The following is an 18811-nucleotide window of genomic DNA, read 5'->3' as shown; positions in this document are numbered from 1 at the left end:
CTTGACAAGGCTTGACATCCCTGTTAATGTGGAGTCTATGTACAGGGGGAGGGGGGGTCTAAACCAGGCATTTCGCCATTAGTTAATTCAAATGTGAAATTGGATAATATTGTATCAGGTTAAATGCACAATTGGTCACTGAACTTATATGGTTGTCTCAAAATGGTCACTGAACTTCAATTTGTCTCAATAAAATCACTCAAATTTGAGTTTTGTCTCAATTAGACCGTCCTGTCGATTTTAATGATTAAAAAGCATCGAAATAATTACACAGGTGACATATCAGCATAACTAAATTTTGTTTTTTTTTTCATAAAAATAACCAACACGTGATAGCCATGTGGCGCATACGTAGATAGGGGTGTTAATGAGCTAGGGTGGCTCGCGAACTATTCGAGCCCGGCTCGGTCAAAGCTCGACTCGACAGGGCTCGACTCGAGCTCGCGACCGGCTCGAGACATTAACGAGCCAATACCAAGCTTAGAGAGGTTCGGCTCGAAAGCTCGCGAGCCGGCTCGAATATTTTAATTAATATATTTTATTAATATTTAATTTATAATATGTTATATATTTTATTAGTAATAAATATGAAAAATTGTAATAAATAACCTTTTCTTTAAGTAGTACCTAATAATAGTTTTTGGGCCAAATACATATACCCAACCCAACCCAAAAACCCACCCTTTATGTGTGAAGCTCGATTTGAGCTTAAAAATTTCAGGCTCGTGAGCTTTTCGAGCTCGAGCCGAATCTGACTCGAGCTCGAACCGAGCCTGAAATTTGGAGGCTCGTCGAGTTTCGAGCGAGCCGAGCTCGAGTAAAAATTTAATCGAGCCGAGCCTAGCAGGGTTCGGTCTCGGCTCGGCTCGTTAACACCCCTATACTTAGATGTCATGTGTTGTTTCGGTCAGAGAATTGAATTGACTCATGCAGATGTGTCATGTATGTCATTATTCCGATGCTTTTTAATCAGTAAAATTGACAAAGTGACCTAATTGAGACAAAACTCATAGTTTAGTGATTTTATTGAGACAAATTGAATTTGTGACCATTTTAAACAACCACATAAATTCAGTGACCAATGTGTATTTAACCCCTATTGTGTCAAACTTAATGAAAGTTCAAGAATTTTCTATTTTTAAGGTCATCGAACTTATTTTTAAGGTCATCGATGATCAAATTGACGATGTTTATCTAAAAGTTCTTGATTTGGACGAGAACCCCAATCCTCTTTTTTTTTTAGCAAAAAAAGCCACAAACAACCATCTACAAATTAACGAAAACCACATGTGATTTTTCTTTTGAAATTAACCCTTAAAAAATGCAAATTGTAGTAAGATAAAGAAAATGAAACAAGTTTATTGGATGTAGATGTTTAGTTAGTTCCACTGCAAATTTTCTGTTATGAAAACAGAAATTTCAATCTGAAACTACAATCAGTGTTTTGAATTTCAACATTTATCAAATTAATGGTTCAAAATAGGGTCCGGAAACCCTAATTGCACATGCCTTTTTTTTTTTCCATTCCTAACCGGCCGTTTTTTTAAATATGGAGAACCGGATGCTTCTAATGATTTCCCTATTTATTTATTAAACCGGAACCCCTAATCCAGAAATCTTCATGACCTGTTTGTTTAGCTGTGCCCTTTGCTGCTTCAGATTTGATGCCAATGAAGCAACCTGATCAGTCAAACACACTCTTTAATAACCTTATTGTTGACTAACAGTCGTCAAAACCCGATAAAATATATGTTCTTCGACTTACCTCAGCTCGAAGTTTCAATGCGTCCCTTCCTGGGATTTCTCGTAGCCCATCCATCAAATCTGGGATAAAATCAGATAATTAACTGCAGAGTGAGTTCATTTCAGAAAATATAGTCTATATGCTTCATCAATGAAAAACTATGTTGCACAGAAACTCTACTTCATTAGCGTTTCTTTTCCGTTTCCTAGCTAAATTTTCTTAGAAATAACGTTTCCCGGTGTCAGTTTCCATTTCACTTTGCGTTTCCGTGCAACATAGATGAAAAATAAAAAATCAACGAAGACTTCGACATATATGTACATGAGATAATGAATAATGCAACATTTGCATCAGGAGATTCATGTGATCAAGTTTGAAGATATTTGAATTTGATGTTATGCATTATATTACCTCAAGGTTCAATCAGGTTCCTCGGTTTGGTTGATTCATGAAGAGAGATAAGTTCAACGAAATCATAGTTGCAAGTGACACTATTATCCGGTGGAAACTTGTTTCATTTCGTTTTTATTTTCATCACAAATTGGTCTTTACATCATTTAAACTATGTTGCACGGAAACTCTACTTCATCAGCGTTTCCGGGTTCCATGTCCATGTCCATTTCCATTTCCCTTTTTTTTACCGTTTCCTAGCTAAATTTTCTTAGAAATAACGTTTCCCGGTGTCCGTTTCCGTTTCACTTTGCGTTTCCCTGCAACATAGCATTTAAATGAAAAAATCCCAAATTGATTTCAATTCCAAATTCTCTATCCAGAAGCATTAAAAGTTGTTGAAAGGCTTCACAAGTAGGGCTATAACTAGGGCGGAGATTCTACATCCCCATATACAGGATTCGTCCCAACAGGGATGGGGAATCCCCATTTACTTTCCCCATATGATGGGGAGAAAAACCAGAGTGGGGGCAGGGATGGGGACCTCTCTCCCACCTCACAGGGATTCCCATCACCACCATGTCCACACGGGATTCTCTATGGAGATACTTATATATGTATATATATATATATATATATTATATTTCTAATAATGACATATTCCATATTTTGTAACCTACAAGTGGATTTCCCGAATCTTGAAGAATCGCGCATTGAGAGAATACACGACATACATAGTAATTGGATTAGTATTATGTTTGGTAGATTAATGTACTTCTACATTGGAGAAATTGTACTTTATATATTTTTATATTTGGATAACTTTTATTTATTTTTATATTTGTTAGATTGATATATTACTTATCATTTATGATTGATGCATTTTTTGTATCAATTATGCTAATGTTTTATAGATTATATTTTCCTTATTATACTAATCCTATGTTGCACGGAAACTCTTTTCATTAGCGTTTCCGAGTTTCATGTCCGTTTCCGTTTCTTTCCGTTTCCATTACCGTTTCCTAGCTATTTTTTCTTAGAAATAACGTTTCTCAGTATCCGTTTCCATTTCAGTTTCATTTTCCATTTCCGTGCAACATAGTACTAATGTTCTATAGATTATATTTTCCCTATTGTATTATAGGAAGATTTTTTAAATTACATTTAAAAAAATGCTATTTAGAATTTAAGTAATAGGGAATGGGGATCCCCACAGAGATGAGGAAGGTGGGAAATTTTTTTCCCATTTCATCAACGTGGACGGGTAGAGGGCGAGCCTTGGCGCAACGGTAAACGTTGTTGTCGTGTGACCAAAAGGTCACGGGTTCGAGTCTTAGGAGCGGCCTCTTGCCAAATAAATTGGCAGGGGAAGGCTTGCCCCCCGTACACCCTTGTGGTGGGACCCCTCCCCGGACCCTCGCTCAGCGGGGACGCGTAGTGCGACCGGGCCGCCCTTTTTTTTTTATCAACGTGGACGGGTATGGGAGGAGTAGTCCCCATTCCCACCCTCCCCCATTTGCAAACCCTATTTACAAGTCAGAACAAAACGGCAGAATATGATGCATACCAAAATAGAAAGTCTGTAAAGAGAATCCGTCAAGGCTCTTGCTCCTACCACTAACTATCAATGATGGCAAGGCAGAAAGAAAAAAGTTAGCATGAATACCTGAAACTTGGGTTTCAACCTTGTAAGCTGATTTAGCAAGACGTTGAATTTTAGTTCCGGCTTCCCTACAGATATGACTTCTAATTAACAACTAAAACAGGTAAATAATAACAACAGACTGCAAAGAGAACATGAAAATCACTTTACTTGAGTTCATTATGGCCATAATTCATGTCTTTTTCAGCAAGAGATGCCCTCTCAAGCAATTTTTTACTCTCATTCTTCATTATATCTACAGAGAGATTCAAGCCTTTCACATTTTTTTCAGCTTTAAGAAATTTTGCCTGCACGTGTACGCGGATGATAGCGCATAAGCATCAGCCTTAATTAAACAATAAATGTTGAAACATAAAACCTCAGACCGCGGGACTTTTATTCAGGTAAACAGGAACCTTTCGCAGTTCATGAGTGATTATATGCAAAACAGAATGTCATTCATCAGCACAACGGAAAAAACAAGCTTCTACAGTATGATCAGCAACTTACCTCCTCACTTTGAAATCGACCGAATGTAGTACGAAACAAAAACCTTCTTGGGCCTGTAAAAATTTAATGTCAGATACAATTGATTCGTTTCTTTTAGTGATCCAATAGGCATAGTTTCATTTCTTATAATAAAATAAAGGAAAAGAAGGGCAATGATATGAACCAAAACTCTCTATAGAAACATGCACATGGGATATTCTATTGAAGCAAGTCCCATTAACATTAGCACCAAGTTGTTAGGCAATATGTTCCAATTTATCAATGGATGGACTGGGAGGGGATTCCAAAGAAAGTCCAAGGGTTCTTGGTACAACGGCAGCACCTCCTCTCCAATTCCACCCCCACTCCCAAAAACAAACAAACAAAAAAGGCATTGGGAAAGATCCAATATCGTATTGTCCTAAATTCATAGGAAGAAAATATGTGCTCTAATAGGAAACATCGCATATCGTATTGTCCTAAATTAAGACAAGAAAGCACATCCAGCTGGCCAAGGATATGATCTATAGCCCCATGTTTTATTTCTGGGAATGAGGCCTATTATGTTCCCCTCCAACTGGTAGCTACAAGAACAATTAATTATTTATAATTTTCCAGAAGTATATTACTTAGATAACCATTCAAGAGTGAGAGAGGTGATTTGGCAATCAGGAAACATGAAACATTCAAGGATTGGCATGTGCTTCAATAAGCCAAATTGAAAGGGAAATTTAAATTACTAGGAGAACCATTCAAGCATACAGAATGTGATTAAACAATCGAGAACTATTAAGCATAGGAGAATGCGCATTTGTGGTCATCTACTTAAATAAATCAAACTCCAAGGGGAGCTTCAGCCTTTTTAGGGCGGTGTATTAGTGGATAAGATGTTTTAAACAATAATGCTTCTCTCATTTGCAACCATGCCAGCAACCTCCCCTACCAAAATAAAGGCTGAGTTTTCTCTTAGTGTAATGTTAATCAAGCTGTGCTTTAGTCACCTGACCTCATTCAAACGGAGCAAACTCTCATTAAAGGGCAGCCCGGAGCGAACTCTCATTACTTACAAAAAATCCAAACACTCAGAACGCAGAAAAATAAGCATGATTGAGCCACACGTAAATCTAACAGGGAAAAGTGGCTCAAAATTTAGGAGTCCATGTTTTTCTTCAGAATATCTTTAAGAAATTGCAGATATCTCTTGATACAGATGATGATTCATTCATACCTCGCATTAAAATGAGACTTGCAGCTACAGAAACACCAATAACCTCTGCAGGGTGTTCCCTTGCATTATTCAACTCCTCTGAAAAAGGGTAGAAAAAGTATACAGCTTCAATTTCACGCCGGACGGATATGGAAAATAAAAATTCAACTTCAAATGATCTGAACCACAGATTCTACTCTTCAATGTAACAGATTTAACACAATGAGGAAGTAATTGGTTGTAGCACCATCCTCAGAACTCAACAACACAATACATTTTGCACTTGGCAGAAATCGTTTACAATTGAGAAAGCAATAGAATTACAAATGGAGTATAATTTCACCTTTAATTTTGTTGAAAAAAGCATCCTCATAATTCTTATACTGGGAACTAATTCGAGCCGCATGATCCTGTGAAAATGGAAAACATTATATAATCACTAAAGCACTGGAAAAAATTGAATGCTTAAACACAATAAAAACAGAAAAAAAGACAACAAAGCTACAAATCCGATGAAAAGAAAAGGGCATTGCAATATCCAGATGCTGAAATCGAAGAAATTCCGAATACAAAGATCAAATAGATAGATAGACAGATAGAATAGCAAATTCAAGGAAGCGAAGGGGGAAGGGAAAGAATGAAAAAAGCATCCTCATAATTCTTATACTGGGAACTAACTCGAGTAGCATGATCCGGTGAAAATGGAAAACACTATATAATCGCTAAAACACTGGAAATTGAATGCTTAAACACAATAAAAACAGAAAACAAGACGACAAAGCTACATTCTGATTAAAACAGAATGGAATTGCAATATCCAGAGCTGAAATTGAAGAAATTCCGAATACGAAGATCAAATAGATAGATAGAATAGTAAATTCAAGGAAGAACACGCGAAGGAGGAAAAGGAAAGAATGAAAAAAGCATCCTAATAATTCTTATACTGGGAACCAACTCTAGTGGCATGATCCTGTGAAAATGGAAAACACTATATAATCACTAAAACACTGGAAAAAATTGAATGCTTAAACACAATAGAAACAGAAAGCTATATAAATCCGATCAAAACAGAATGATATTGCAATATCAAGATGCTGAAATTGAAGAAATTCAGAATACGAAGATCACATAGATAGATACACAGATAGAATAGAAAATTCAAGGAAGAAGAGGAAAATCAAATGGAAAACACTATATAATCGCTAAAACACTGGAAAAAAATTGAATGCTTAAACACAATAAAAACAGAAAACAAGACGACAAAGCTACAAATTCGATCAAAAGAGAATGGTATTGCAATATCCGGATGCTGAAATTGAAGAAATTCCGAATACGAAGATCAAATAGATAGATAGAATAGCAAATTCAAGGAAGAAGAGGCGAAGGGGGAAAGGGAAAGAATGAAAAAAGCATCCTAATAATTCTTATACTGGCAACTAACTCTAGTCGCATGATCCTGTGAAAATGGAAAACACTATATAATCACTAAAACACTGGAAAAATTGAATGCTTAAACACAATAAAAACAGAAAACAAGACAACAAAGCTACAAATCCGATGAAAAGAGAATGGCATTGCAATATCCAGATGCTGAAATTGAAGAAATTCCAAGTACGAAGATAAAATAGATAGATAGACAGATAGAATAGCAATTTCAAGGAAGAAGACGAAGATCAAATGGAAAACACTATATAATCGCTAAAACACCGGAAAAAAAAAATGAATGCTTAAACACAATAAAACCAGAAAACAAGACGACAAAGCTACAATCTGATTAAAACAGAATGGTATTGCAATATCGAGATGCTGAAATTGAAGAAATTTAGAATACGAAGATCAAATAGATAGATAGAGTAGCAAATTCAACCAAGAAGAGAGCGAAGGGGGAAAGGGAAAAAATGAAAAAAACATCCTAATAATTCGTATACTGGGAACTAACTCGAGTCGAATGGAAAACACTATATAACCACTAAAACACTGGAAAAAATTGAATGCTTAAATACAATAGAAACAGAAAGCTATATAAATCCGATCAAAACAGAATGGTATTGCAATATCCAGATGCTGAAATTGAAGAAATTCCGAATAAGAATATCAAATAGATAGATAAAATAGCAAATTCAAGGAAGAAGAGAGCGAAGGGGGAAAGGGAAATAGTGAATTAACCTGTAAGGAACGAAGATGGGAAGAAGAACTGTGTCGGAAGGAACGAGCAGAACTAATGGCGGAGTCTTTCGATTGGATGACAGTACGCTGCAGATCTTCCACCCACTGCTCGCTTCCTCCTTTATTGCTTCCTTCTTCCATTGTTGCAATTTGAAATTCTCCTCTTTTACTGAAACCCCTCTCTTTCACGCAAACTTGCCAAAGTAATTTTGCCCAAATTGGCTAGTTACATTAGAACGGTCCATGGGCCGAGTTCGGGCCGGCTCTAGCAGGCTTTTATGTAAAACCGTTCTAAGCCCAGTTCACTACTAATTTAGGCGGATTCAGATTGGACTGGGCTGATTTGTACTATTTTTTATCAATCCCAAGTTGCTCAAAACATAGACGGGTTTTAGCAGGTCTGGATCGGACTGGGCTAAGATGAATTTTCATTGTCCAATCCGATCCAATGGACATGAGCCTGGATGGGCCGGACGGATACTCGGACCTATGGACATGTCTAGTTACAATAGAGAATCTTGCGAAGTTTTACCCTAACATTTTCGTAAATTGCAGATTTAGCTCTACCATATGAAATTGTTCAAATTTATTTATAATGTTTCCAAACTAGATCAATTTTAGCCACATTGCCGAAAATTTGAAAAATGTGATCTAATTAAACTACATCTTTCAAATTTTCAGCAATATATAAATTGATCTTGCTTGAAAATATTATGGTTAAATTTGGAACATTTTATATATTAGAGTTAAATCTGTATTTTATCGAGAAAATTAGGGTTAAACTCGAATCTTATCAAGATTCTTGCACAAAATCAAATAAAGAACTTTTTAAATAAGAGCCAAATTTAACCCTAACGTTTCAAAAAAAATGTAGATATAGCCTTGACATACAAAATTGTGCAAATTTAACTCTAATGTTTCCAAGCAAGATCAATTTTAACCATGCATTACCGAAAGTTTGAAAACACTAGTTGAACTGTTATTTAACTATCACATGTGACATTCCAAACAAGTTGACTATTGCTGAAGTGGAAGCTACGTCGCTTTTCTGGTATCTTTTTGCTCTCGAAATCATCGGAGTGACTTGATTGAGATAAAATTCAAAGTTGAATGATTTTATTGATATAAATTGAAATTGAATGACTATTTTAAGACAATCATAAAAATACGATGCATTTAACCCCATCAATTATGTACAATGCAAAAACATAAATCAAGTCGTTAATTATTCCCCTTTATTACACAAAGCAAATGCTACTTGAGGCATTAACAAGAGGGTATATGAACCACTCAATTCTATATCATAGAGAAATATGAAATTTCCACACACACCATGTAATTATGATAAGTAATAGACCTATCCACAAGCCCGGATATCCGCGCAATCCGTCCAGGTCCGTGCCCCTTGGACCAGGCTCGACAATAAAAATTGGGGTAAAATACATGAATATCATAATTAACTACAAAATTACAACTAAATGATATTATCAAACTTAATTCTTAATATGTCATTATTTTCTATATATTACAAAATAAAGTATGATTTTACACCTTAATTTAAAAATTCTAGACCCAATTCATAAATCCTAAACCCTAGAAAATATATCCTAAACACATAATGTATAAATTCTAATCCTTAAAATATATTAAAAATGCCGATTTTACTAGTTTGACATAATTCAAAATCATTACTTGACATAATTGTAAATAATTTTTCAAATCTGAATTTCTATGTAATTTCCCTAAAAATTGTTCATAGGCCCAGTCCTCCTATTTTTTGGGTGGGCTTGGAATTAATAAAAATAACATGGACCGGCCCAGCCCGATCCGCCTATTAATATTAATTAAAAAATGTATATATTTATATATTAAATATTTATTTTTAAGTATAATATTTATTTTTTTATAATTAACAATTATATTATATTTAGGTGGGTTTATATGGATTGGGTTTGGAATTTGATTTTTAAGCCCAAGTCCGTCTAAATTAATAGTCGGCTGGACTGGGCTTGGACTGAGCATTTTTACCTAAATACCCAATAGGTCCAACCCATGGACAGGTCTAATAAGTAATAATATACAGATGGTTGTAATTTCTAGATGTTACTGTTGAATATACAAATGGTTGGAAGAAAATGAATGATATGAGCAAGATTTCAAAATTCATGGGTACCCAAATAAATTTAGTCCAAATCGAAGTTTAGGTATCAATATTTAATTCATGTTGAATATACAGATGGTTTGACTGTTATTTAACTGTCACATCAAACCTTCCAAACATCAATTATGTCTATAAGATATTTAATGTGCTACTAACACAATTGCAAAAATCTATTAAAACGATAACAACTAAATTTACCAGATAAATTAATTATATATTTTTTTATCAAAGTACCTAAAATGTTTAATACGTTACTAATATAACTACAAAAAAACCAACCAAAAAAATGTACGGAAATGCTTCAATTTATCGACATACTTTTTTGGAAGGTATGATTTGACAGTTAAATAATAATCAAGCCAGCCTTTTCAAATTTTTAGTAATGTAAGACTAAACTTGATCTTGCTTGAAAACGGTTGGCCAAACTCATTGGTGGTGAAGAAAAAACACTACCAAACTCAAATCAGTCCTCCACATTAGAGCTAACACTGGCCACCACCAGGGGAGTAGAAGAAGGGTATAGAAGGAGCTCTCCCACACATAAATGACCTAATTTTTTTATTATACAAATCTAAATAAATTATTATTATTAATTATTATGGAAAAAATTAAGTGAATGTTAACTTATCCAGAAAATTAACGCTCTAAGAGTATTAAGGGACAATTTATTATTATTATTATACAATATCTAATTTAATTATTTTTATTATATTTATTATGTTAAAAATTAAGTTAAAAGTATTTTGGTGTTTCATTTTGTAGAAACAATAATATTATATGAACGTATTAATTTTTTTTAATGAATATGATCCATTTTTTTTTATTCATCACATGGCCCCAAAAATGTTTAAGACGGCCCTGGCCACCACCTTTTTAGTGTCACGTTCAAATATAACATTGATACAATGTAAAGCAAACACACACTCTATCGCTTCATGTAACGTTAACGCTTCTACAACCCGAGCCTCGTTAATAAACAGAGTCAAGATTTTTTATTTTTATTTTTTTGAAATTGAGATTTCCATATTTTAATAAACGTTTTGGGATGGTATATGGAATACTATGGAGCAAATAAAAATAATAAACCAAAATGATAAAAAGCATTGCAATTGACCCACATTTTTTTTATAGTGCAATTGACCCACAATTAATATCAAATAATAATTGACTTATTGAAGTGGAAAAGATCTATATACATATATGTATAGGATTAAGGTTAAAAAATATCCTAACGTTTTGGGTCAGGAGCAATATCATCTCTAATATTTAAAATGGTACAATTTTACATCTAACATTGGTAGTCAAGAGCAATTTTAACCCATAACATTGATAATTTGGATCGATTTTAGACACTATTAAACACAGACATTTTTTTTCTTTATTCTGCACAAATTGCATATCAATTCGTTCTAAAAAAGGATTTCATGTTTTTTATAATTTAATAATAGAATTGGAGATTAATATTTATAAATTCGGTGAATTTTTTTATCCAATTCGTACAAAAGACAGTATATTTTTTTTATTTCTTTTGTAATTTGTTACTGATAAAATGACGCACGTGTGAAGTATAGATGATAAGATTCATGACCGAGAAGATGGGTTGATAAATTATTTTTTAAATCGACCCAATTTATCAACGTTAGGGGTAAAATTGCTATTGACTTCCAACGTTAGGGGTAAAATTGCACAATTTTAGACGTTAGGGGTAAAATTACTCCTGACCTAAAACGTATCTTTGCACCTTAACCCATACGTATATTCTTGATCTTGAGAACATGGTCTTGCTTAATCAAATATTTAATTGCTTCGTAAATTAAAAGATTAATGTATCATTTGATCTCGATTTGCCCAAAAAGTTTGATTGACTCCTAAATTTTTTAAGTGTTTCAGTAGCTCTCTCAACTTACTTAAAATATCTCGATAGTCCCCTCAACTTATTTAAAATATAGTTAATTAACACTCAGTCGCAAAGAAGTAAGTTGCATGCGTAAGATATGTTGCATACGTCTTGAAATGTCATTACATAATTCACATAATAGATTAAAACGTATTAAAAATGAAGTTATTGTTCAACCGTAAAACCTTCTCTCCAATATATAACTTCATACTCCAACCTTGGTCGCTTTACTTTTTCAATGCGCGTGGAACACACCTTTCGCGTGTGGCTTACTTTTTTTTTTTTTTTTTTTTGCTGCCGAGTGATTAATTGACTGTATTTTAAGTAAATTGATAGGTTATCAAAACGTTTTAAACAAGTTGATAAGGTTATCGAGGCACTTTAAAAATTCAGAAAACTAATGAATTTTTTTTTTTTTGTACAAATTCATATATAGATAATGTATTAATCGTTAATACATATATATGCCCTTGTACTTAACTGCGTTGTCATACATGTTCATATATCAAATAAACAACTAAATATATTCTCATATTTTTCAACTGACATAAAAAATGCCCCCATCTCACCTACCACGCCATTAAAATAAACAGCTAAATATATCCTCGTAATTATTAACAATGGACAAATATACCCTTAGTGATATAATGACTTTACTAATAAAATTATGTCAAATAAACTTATCGTTCAAATAAAATTATGTACTTTTATCGTTAACTATTACGAGGGCATATTTGATTATTTATTTGATCTATGAATGTATACGATAAAATCCATAAATACAAAAGTATATATGTATTAACCCTTAAATAAAATACTTTTCCTGCACCCCTAAGAGAGAGAAGGAGACTTTCTCTCTAGATCTCCAGCCCTTTTCCACCACCGCCTCCCACCTTCTCCGCTTTCTGTTTTCTTTCTTCTCCTCCATCCCTCTTGAACCACCGACTCTTCTCTTGCTTGTCTTCGTTTGCTGCTATTTAGTGTCTTCCTTCTTCCTCCTCCCACCGTTTTCATTTTTTCTGTTTGTGTACTATTTTCTTTTGTTTGTGCCAGTTTTTTAGTTGGATCCTATATATTTTATCGCATCTCTATATCCGTTTGAACTGCACCTGGTGGTTAAACTTTCTGTTTTTGTAACCCTTTCTGTTTTAGCAAGGACAGAAACGGTAGATCTTATACGTAGATAACTGGATTTACGTGGTTGCAAAAGAAAGGACTTAGATCCGAAGGTTCAGAATGGTTCAAAAGCTGAAGATTGGACTACAGTTGCTTTGCGGCGAATTTGGAGTTACGATCTATATATAGTTCAAATGTTGTTTATGTTTAATTTACCTTTAATGACTTTTTTTTTTTGCTTTAAATAGTCATTTTCTTACTTTTAGTAGTTATTTTCTTGCCTTCGTAGACTATGTATTAGGCTTTGCCTATATGTATATAAGGTTTTATTTCTTATTGGTCTCTCATGTACTTGCAATTTTATGATTTAATAAAATATTAACGTTAAAAAAAAAAAAACTTTTCCCTTCTAATTTCACGGCGCCAAATAATGAGAATTTCTTACTCCAAATGCACTAGTTAACTAATTAGAAATTAATTATTTTAATTATATTTCTATTAAATGCATATTCCGTACAAGTTATGCCACTCACTAATATATCACATTATTTTTCTCCATGTTTTCATTTTTTTTATGTCGGTTCATTATTTTATTTTATATAGTATGAGCATTGCAATCTTTCTCTAGATTAACAAAAATTAGAGATTCTTATTTTATTTTATTTTTCTAAGAAAAAAAATAGGGTTAAAGTGCAAAAATACCCCTAACGTTTTGGGTCAGGAGTAATTTTACTCATACCGTCTAAAATGGTGTAATTTTACCCTAACGTTGGAAGTCAAGAACAATTTTACATATAATGTTGATAAATTTGGTCAATTTGAGAAATAATTCATTAAACTGTCTTTTCGGTCATGAATTTTATCATCTACACTTCACACGTGCGTCATTTATCAGTAACAAATCACAAACATATGTTAAGATGTGAAAAAAATTATAATGTCTTTTGTACAAATTGGACAAAAAAATTCAAAAAATCACCAAATTTATAAATATTAATCTCCAATTCTATTATTAAATTATAAAAAACATTAAATTTTTTTTAGAATAAATTGATATGCAATTGGTGCGGAATAAGAAATAAAAATATTTGTGTTTTATAATAGGAGTAAAATTGATCCAAATTATCAACGTTAGAGGTAAAATTACACCATTTTAGACATTATGGGTAAAATTGCTCCTGACCCAAAATCTTAGGGGTATATTTTTGCACCTTAACCCAAAAAATATAATTTCTTTTTTTATAAAAACAGTAAGTAATAGCTTCAAAGAAGTTCTTCATTTAGGTTTTGAGGTTTTCTTCCAGCTTTTATTCGATTGACCGGCTCAAGAGGTGACTGCGGCAGCGCCTTCAACGACTGAAGTTGTCCAACCCGCTCCTAAACCAGCAGATGCCCCTGGCCCTGCTAATCCAGCAAGCTACCATGCCGACGATCATCTAGATAAATCTCTTTTTACTTTGATTTAATTTTTTCTTTGGTACGTAATTTTTTTGATCAATCTACTATTGTGGTAGGTTTGATAGTTTTTTTTTATTTGAAGTTTTTTTTATTATTTTTTCTTATATTTCTTCTTATATGGGTGGTTATTAGAGTTATTATATTTTTTTAATGGAAAATAAAATAGTTACTATCACATAGATCTGACTCATTAAAGGATTATGAAATTATCCCTTAAGAAAAAAACTCTAAATTCGATTTTGGATAAAAATAGTTTTCTGCCATTGTGCCAAAACAGTTTCAAATATTGTTTATCATTATCCTATCATAAAAGATGCAGATTTTTAATCTCATTTGTATAGATCTAGATTATAATTTTTTAATTATTTAGGTTGAGATTTATTATTTCATGAAACCGTTATATTTTTCTTCACAAATATCCTCAATATGTATAAATTTTAAAAAAAATATGAATTTAATAAAACAAACTTGAAATTAAATATATTTTAACCTATAACTATACATATATTTCAAATACAGTTTGCCACATGCTGATCACTTTGACCTAAGCTATAAGATCCTGAAATTTAGGTGGTCAAATCTCTTGCTAAAATTTATTTTCCTTAATTTTTTTTTTAATTTCAAATTTTCATAAAAATGTATAAATTTATCTAAAAAGAACACTAGTCGGGCGCAAGACCGGTTCTGAGCATAGATTAGAAGTGCGGCCACCTAGAATCTAGGGTCAAAAGCGGCCCAATTTTTTCATATATATATATATATATATAACTTTTTAGCATTATGACTACTAAAATTTATCTAACGTTTCAAAATGATCGTTAACGGTCTTAAAATAGCAATGTTCAACTACTAAACTTGTTTAGAACGACATTTACCATAAAACTACATTTTTTATTTTCCATTTTTGTCATTTCTTGAATTTTATCTCTAAAAATTCACTTTCTCTTTCCGAACAAAACAACGTCTAAATAACATTAAAACGAAAATTTTGAAGAATTAAAATTTCTTAGAATATCGCTTATTCTTGTAAATGTTTTATTTTACGATCATCAATGATCACTTTGCGGCGTGGATTAAAGTTTAGTGCCATATAAGATTAGAAAGTGTAAAAATTGAGTGACTTTTATGTTATTCTCTCCGTTCCATAATACATGTCTTTCTAGAGAATATTTTTTGTTCCATAATACATGTCATTTTGATTTAATCCATGCACATTAATTGTTATTTTACCAAATATATCCCCATTTAAATTGCTTTTTTACTTTGGAAATAGATAAAAAATAATTAATGGATACAATTAATATAAAGGTAACCAAGTTTTTTAGTTAAAATTAATTGCTTTTCTTAATTATTGTGTCTTAACCTTAAAAGACATGTATTGTGAAATAGAGGAACTACGTTTTAATATTCAGTCACACTATGAAAATTAGTAAAGTTTAATGGCCATGAGTGTAATTTTCCCCAGGTAAATATAGGCATGGGATTCTTTACTTATAAAATGGTGTTAAAAGTCAGAAAAGTGGATTCCCAACAGGTATTTTTGTATGGCCATATGTTTATGTCCCATGTGCCTAGTTGAGGCATCAAATTCTTTTTAATATTTAATATATAAAAAAGGATGATCCATAGTTAATCATTTTAATATCTTATATACTTATTTAAAGAAAATAATAAAAAAATCATAGGAGACTTCTCATACTTGCACAAAAAGTTACATAATGAGGTCAAATGGGGCAGCACATTGTCATAAATTTTGCTTTTAAGATATGTTTGTGGTAATTTATTAGGGGTGGCAATGGGGAGGGGATTATCCGAAAACCGTGGGTATCCGAACCGATGGGGATGGGGAAAAACCGTAAAAATTGGGAATGGGGATGGGGACGGGGAAATTATTTTCTCGAAATCTAAATGGGGATGGGGATGGGGATTGCTATATCCGCCCCGTGGGGATCACCGCCCCGTTACCGTGTAAATTCCCGTAGAGAACCCCGAATAAAATTATTAATTTTAATTTCTAACTATTATTTTTATATCAATGTATCTTATAAATTAGTAACAGGATGACAGAATATATACATGGACTTTTATAATATATATATATAGGGAAAATATTAAACTTTACTTGATCATACATTGGATTCTTTAACTCATATCAAATTTTATGTTTATGATTTGTGATTGTTTAGATTCTTCTAACTCAGAGTTGTGATTTAAATTCTTCTAACTCATATTAGATTTTACACAAAGTATTATTAGGTTTACCATTTTATATTTTAAGTTCTTCTAGCTCAGATAGATTTGTGATTTAAATTCTGCTAGAGGTATTATTAATTTTAATTGGGTTTATTTTGTTTTGAGAACTAGCTAATTTCAACGGAATATAATTAGTTTATTTAAATTAGGTTTATTTTAATTGTCGATTACAAATAGTACTATTAATTTACTGGGCATGGAGATTCCCCGAAACCGTATGGGGAGGAGATGGTGATGAAAAAAATCCCCGAATCACTTAATGGGGATTCCCCGAAACCGTCCCGTAAACATTTGGGGACGGAGTGGTAATTGCATAACCGTCCCCGCCCCGCACCGTTGCCACCCCTATAATTTATTTGTTTTATAATTTATCCCATTTCTAAATTCCAGCCTCATCAGGTACCCTTTAGGTGAATCCTCTTCAAACTAAAATTTTTCGTGCAGATCACGACTCAAAATCGAGATCTAGTTTAAGCAACTTTAGGCTCTTAACCACTCAAACTAACCTTAATTATTATTTGTAGTAATTCATTGTTATATAAAGTGGAGATAACGTACAAAAATATCTCTAACATTACAGTGAGAACTAATTTTATGCTTAATGTCTAAAATAGTGCAAGTTGTAAATACATGATTAGTCCGTCGGGGTTAATTTTACACATGTACGACGTAAAAAGATTTCTTTTTACTAAATCGAACTAACTCGATTTTTTTTGGCATATATATTCATATTATTATTTGAGTGGTCCAAAACTGTTGGGCTTGGCCCAATTAGAATTTATGAAATAAGCCCACCCATGTGTCTTTAAGCTTTTTCAAGTGAAAAACATCCCACATTGCTTTCAAAGCACTTGGTGGAGATGTTTATAAGGAAGGTCCTCACATGCTTGGGGTGTGTCCCAAGGGGTACCCACTTTTGTGAAAGGGTGAGGACCTACCACCACACATGCGCGCGCGCCGTCCATCCGACCGAACCGGGCCGGGTTGGTGTGAACAATATATTTTTTTATTGAAAAAAATTAATTATTAATAATATTTTTATTGTTATTTTTATTAAATTCGGAAATCAATTTTTTTATTTAATTATTTACATTCTGATTTAGTCTTTGTGAACGTTGTTCATAACGTCCATTTTTTCTGAACGTGTCTTCTGTAAATGCTCAGTCTCATCCACCTTCCTGATTTTCCTCCTTCATCTTCTCCATGAAATCAGAGCTCAACAGCTCTTTTTTGCCCTGTATAAATAGGTGAGACTGGCATACAGAAATTATACAATTGGATTTCTTCCTTTCTTTTTCGATTCCAAAAACTGAGCAAGTTACAGAGTGTATACAGAAACGATTTTTGTACGGAGCAATACAAAATCGTATTTAAGAGGGCTGTTTTATGTTCGGTCTATTCCTGTTTTCTGAGTTCGAGTTACAATAATTTTAAGACGGTTTAATTACTGCTGATGGCTACCGAACAATCAAATGGGATTGCTGAGATCAACAAACCATTCCGGTTTGAAGGAGCTCACTTCCGAAGATGGAGACAGAAGATGCTGTTCTATCTCACAACAAAGAAGGTAGCTTCTGTTCTGACTTCTGAAAAACCAATTGTTCCTGAAGATGGTGATGAGGCAGATGTTCGTGCTGGTGTTCGTGCTGCTGAAAGATGGACAAAAAATGATTTTCTGTGCAAAAATTATATACTCAATGGGTTGACAGACGATCTGTATGATTACTATACTGCTTAAGAAAAAACAGCAAAAGAAATTTGGGAAGCTCTACAGAGGAAGTATGACACTGAGGAGGCCGGATCGAAAAAGTACGCTGTAAGCCGCTACCTCAAATTCCAGATGACTGATGACAAGTCAGTTGAAATTCAATCTCATGAATTACAGAAGATAGCACATGAAATTATTTCAGAAGGTATGCCTTTAAATGATCAATTTCAAGTTGCTGTCATTATTGACAAATTGCCTCCTTCGTGGAAAGATTTTAAAAATGTTTTGAGGCACAAAACAAAAGAATTTTCGATGGAAAGTCTGATTACACGCCTCCGAATTGAGGAGGAAGCTCGAAAACAAGATTTAAAAGAAGAAGTGCTTATTGTTTCTAATAGCACTAAAAATTCCACTGCGGTTCTGAAACCCACTCAAAAGAATTTTAAGAATCAGAACCGCAAACCAATCCAAAATCGTAACACCCGAGTTAATTTGAATTGGAACCTTCAAAGGAACCAAAATAGGCCACATCAACAACCACCTAGAAATGATGCTGCTTTCATATGCTTTAATTGTGGGA

At 33.1% G+C, this 18811-nt stretch overlaps 1 protein-coding gene across 1 annotated transcript; it reads right to left on the bottom strand.

Moving 5' to 3' along the window:
- Positions 1 to 1334: 1334 nt before the first annotated feature.
- Positions 1335 to 7827, bottom strand: LOC136234180 (RGS1-HXK1-interacting protein 1). The gene is made up of 8 exons (XM_066023967.1): positions 7639 to 7827; positions 5816 to 5882; positions 5494 to 5571; positions 4287 to 4339; positions 3948 to 4084; positions 3801 to 3865; positions 1766 to 1824; positions 1335 to 1680 (listed from the first exon to the last, which is right to left on the bottom strand). The coding sequence occupies exons 1-8, from the start codon at positions 7777 to 7779 to the stop codon at positions 1591 to 1593; spliced, it is 690 nt and encodes a 229-aa protein (XP_065880039.1). The 5' UTR covers positions 7780 to 7827; the 3' UTR covers positions 1335 to 1590.
- Positions 7828 to 18811: the final 10984 nt, after the last annotated feature.

The sequence above is a fragment of the Euphorbia lathyris genome, chromosome 6 (genome assembly GCF_963576675.1).
Source record: "Euphorbia lathyris chromosome 6, ddEupLath1.1, whole genome shotgun sequence".
NCBI classification, from domain to species: Eukaryota; Viridiplantae; Streptophyta; class Magnoliopsida; order Malpighiales; family Euphorbiaceae; genus Euphorbia; species Euphorbia lathyris.
The sequence above is the reverse complement of the archived record's forward strand: the minus strand, read 5'-3'. Positions and strand labels throughout refer to the sequence as shown.